The sequence below is a fragment of the Pinus tabuliformis genome, chromosome 1_2 (genome assembly GCF_031772625.1).
Source record: "Pinus tabuliformis cultivar Carrire ecotype Pingquan chromosome 1_2, CPIR1, whole genome shotgun sequence".
Classification (NCBI taxonomy): Eukaryota; Viridiplantae; Streptophyta; class Pinopsida; order Pinales; family Pinaceae; genus Pinus; species Pinus tabuliformis.
Window position 1 is genome coordinate 777,677,962 of NC_142298.1, and position 4,407 is coordinate 777,682,368.

At 40.0% G+C, this 4,407-nt stretch overlaps 1 protein-coding gene across 1 annotated transcript; it reads right to left on the reverse strand.

The window, feature by feature from the left end:
* Window positions 1-574: 574 nt before the first annotated feature.
* Window positions 575-1,694, reverse strand: LOC149208169 (uncharacterized). Its single transcript, XM_089394020.1, has 2 exons — window positions 1,539-1,694; window positions 575-1,326 (listed from the first exon to the last, which is right to left on the reverse strand). Exon 2 carries the CDS (start codon window positions 1,313-1,315, stop codon window positions 803-805), a length of 513 nt encoding a protein of 170 aa, XP_089250146.1. The 5' UTR covers window positions 1,316-1,326; window positions 1,539-1,694; the 3' UTR covers window positions 575-802.
* Between the last annotated feature and the right edge of the window lie 2,713 nt (window positions 1,695-4,407).

Genomic DNA, 4,407 nt, shown 5'->3' on the forward strand with positions numbered 1-4,407 from the left:
TATTCTAATATATATATATATATATATATGTATATGTAACTTGTATATTATGATTTTTTTATGATTTTCTTTTATCTAAAAAGTTATTTTTAATTTTATTAATAAAAACAAAATTACAATATAACAAAATAAATTTTATTATTTTTATTACTTTTAATTTTTTATGGACACTACAACATTTCCCTCAAAGTGGACTTTATATTGCTTTTAACTAACCTATAAATGTTTATCAATCATTTATTTATTATAGATATCTTAATATAAATTCAACATATCAAATTGATATGTAAAATTGTTAATTTGGTGTTTGGTATGGATTTGCAAGAGTCCCACCTATGTTCAAATCTCTTGAGGTCCACCCATACGCTAGGAGTGCTAGGAGTGTAAGCAGACACAAGCAATAAAAAGCATGTCCCATCACCAACTTTAACTTCTAGAATTTTGGTGGTTGGAATCGATTTTGCAAGAGTTCCACCGGTGAAATGCCCATTATTACCAACGGTGAACTATAACATTTAATACAATAATCAATCCGAAGAAAAAATTCCCCGTCAAAACAATCCAAAAAACTCTGTTCACAGTAAACTAATCAATTATGAAAACTTGAAATAACTCCCAGTTAAAATATAAGAATCTTGAAACATAACTCCCTGTTAACATATAAGAATCTTGAAACTGTGTGTAAGCCAATTCTCAAGCCTAAATCAAGAATTACCCTGCATTGTACTATTTACATAAAAAAAAATCCCTGTAAACATAAATCCATACTTGCTAACCTAAGCCTTACTGCAACCTGGCTTGATCAAAGACTTAATTTCTCTAAGTCCTTACTTTCGTTATCTGGGGAGGCTAGGCGAGAAGCGATGGCAGAATGATACATAATGTCATGAAACGTAGAAGTCTCCCGAAGGTTTTTTCTCAATAATTTTGCCTTCTCTGGAGTCAAACGCCCCCTTACAAACTTGGAACGCTTCGGTACTGCACCTTGCTCCGTTCCCTTTTCATGCTCACTCGAACCCTTGTCTGCCCATGGCTCCTGATCAGATTGAGACCAAGCAAGAAGAGGAAGCCACCATCTCATGGATCCTCTCTGGTCAATATCACAAGGCAAAATAACATCCTCTCTTCTTCTTCTCTTTCCGCCCACCTTTTCACTGTCTGAATGAACTATTCCATCGTTATTATTGGACAAGCTGCATACCCGTATGGAAATCCTACCCCCAGCTTTGTGGGAGAGAAAATTTGGACCACCACAGGCAGATCTTTCGTCAGAGAATGGCCTGCACTTCAAAATTTTACCTGACATAACAGCCATTAATGCAAACCCTGCCAGATAGCAGAAAAACCAAATTGGAATTAAACTATATAGTGCCGAAAGAACCTAGAGATCTATTTGTTCGAATCAGGCCAGATAACAAATGAAATGAAATTACTCAGTGACGATGAATCCTGGCACCCTTTTATACAAACCAAGCTAGATATCAAAGGGATATAAAACCTACTCAGTACAGATGAAGCTCGACAATCTATTTATATACCTGGTTTATCTGATGATTCGCATATAATCTCAACTCAGGATTATTCCACGAAGACGCCATTCCCTCGTAGCTGCGTTGAACAGTAAGAAAGGGGAGAGATTGACTCCGGGGACCGGGGAGACGCTGAGCGCGTTGAGGATAAGATTCTGTGTAAGGCCCAGAATTATCACACGAGTAGTTCATTTATTCAGTGGGACGCGTTTTTTTATTTCGCTAGACGACAGGAGTGGCATCTTTCGTGGCAACTGTAAGCGCAGTTGTCTTCGTTGGCGCACAGTTACGCATTTTTATGCCTTTTCCGTTCATTTTTGTAGTTCATGTCACATGCCATACATATAGGAAACTCCTATTTCCACCTTTATAGCCTCATTAATGCGCGGCTACATGTGTCGGAGATAGTGTGATATAACACGAGCGCGGTGTAACACACCGTTATTTTTTTTTTATCTAGTTATCACCGGCTATCTCCGGCGCATGTAGCCCCGCATTAATGAGGCTATAGAGGTGGAAATAGGAGTTTCCATACATATATGCAGCGACAAGTCATGCAATTGAAATTGAACACGTGTGGACAACTTTAAAAGATCAAATTTTCAATCAATTTATTGCTTTGCCCATATTTCAGCCACTTTTAACTGTCTGGGCAATTCCTCCGTTAGAAGACTCCTTTGTATTCGCGTGGTCTAAGTGGAGGAGTTGCCCGGAAAGTTATGAAAATTCTGGTCATATTTAGAGAAAATTTGGTTAGGATTTTTGTAAATCTAAGTTATAGTAGTTAAACTTCAAAATTTTAGGTGTCCTAGATGTTTTTGATGGTGCTGAATCCATTTCCACCATCAAAAACATGATTGAAACACTACCTCTACAAGAGTTTTTGAATTTTTTTTGTCTAGATTTCGGCCACTTTTAACCGTCCGGGCAATTCCCCCGCCTCGTTAGAGGACTCCTTTCGTATTCGTGTAGTCTAACTAGGCGGAGGAGTTGCCCGGAAAGTTATGAAAATTCTGGTCATATTTGAAGAAAATGTAGTCAGGATTTTTGTAAATCTAAGATATAGTGGTTAAACTTCAAAATTTTAGGTGTACTAGACATTTTTGATGGTGTTGAATCCATTTCCACCATAAAAAACATGATTGAAACACCACCTCTACAAGAGTTTTTGAATTTTTTTTGCCCAGATTCCAGCCACTTTTAACCATCTGGCAATTCCTTCGCCTCATTAGATGTCTGCTTTCATATTCGCGTAGTCTAACTAGGGGGAGGAGTTGGCCGGAAAGTTATGAAAATTCTAGTCATATTTAGAGAAAATCTTCTTATAGTGGTTAAACTTCAAACTTTTAGGTGTCCTAGACTTTTTTGATAGTGCTAAATCCATTTCGGAGTAGTCTACCCAGGCGGTAGAATGGCCCGGTTTCCGGTCACCGCTCGGAAAAACCACCGACTCCGACCACCGGTAATTTCTCCCCAGCTCCGCCACCCTCCGCGAGCTCCGCCCAGCTCCGCCACCCTCCGCATTTAATGATGTCTGACAAGAGTTCCATCGCTGTGTTGCCGCCATTCACACCTCAATTCGAATTTGGGAATTAACCGCGGGCTGCATTCGACCCGGCACGTCACCAGAAACCGGAAGGGCAAGAACAGGTTCGAGGCTGCGAGCTGTGGCATCTCATTCGTTCATGCAACCAATTTCAAAAACAAGATTTAGAAAAAAATCAGGGATCCTGAATCTCCTGAGTCCCGGAACTGCCAAAATCCATTTCTGCATCCGGCATCCATTCATCAATTTCCCATTCATTCCTAGTCTCTGCAACCTCGACCTCTTCCCATTTCGGAGTAGCAGCAGCAGCGGCGCCAGAGCCCGGGTTCGATTCCCACAGCTCATCCCAGGAGGAAAATTCAAGTTAATGAGGAAGCGTCGAGACAGCACCAACATTATTCACAGCCGACATGTCGATCATGGCGGCATCGACGCTGCTCTTCTGTCGCTCCGCGTCGACAACAAGAGAAGCCGAGTCGGTTTGTTTTGACGAACACATTGTTGAAGAAGTTGCAGAGTCGCAGCAGTATAACAAAAAGCTGCCCTTCAAAGAAGAGGAAGACGAGGAAGCCGAGGTCTCGGGTTCGATTTCCTAGTTTCCGTATGTAACAGAGCATTCTACAGTAATGGGACGCGGGAGGCTGATTTTCAACTTTCAGTCTTCGCTAGATGCTTATTGAAGTGGGCATTGCAGCAGAGGTTTTCTTTCACTTATATTCATAATTTTCTTCACTTAGATATCTTCTTTGTATTTCCTACTGTTTGCTCGAGATCTCAAAGGAGAAATTCCATTAGTGAGCCATTGGTGATAGGAATTCCTTGTAGCTTGAACTATATATATATATTCAGAATATCTTCTTTGTATTTCCTACTGTTTGCTCGAGATCTCAAAGGAGAAATTCCATTGGTGAGTGATTGGTGATAGGAATTCCTTGTAGCTTGAACTATATATATATATATATATATATATATATATATATATATATATATTCAGATTCCATTCGCATTTCTGTCTCAACGTCTTACCGTTCCTAGTTTCGGACAGTATCTCACGTGCTGCAATTTTCATTTATATAAGATTACTCTATGTGTTGCAGAGGTTGTACAAGCCCTTGTGATGATGCTTTGGTGCTTGACATAGGATTACTCATGTGTTGCAGAGGTTGTACAGGTCCTGAAGAAGTGTGGGAGAAGTTTTGAACACAAGTGGCAGCGTTCTAGACAGAGAAAATGTAATTTTCCTCAGTTTAGAGCAGTGCCGCAATCTGTGAAATGTCAGTGTAGCACTGGGCTTGTGCTCCTCCCTTCCCATTGTATGCTTGCGCAGTTTAT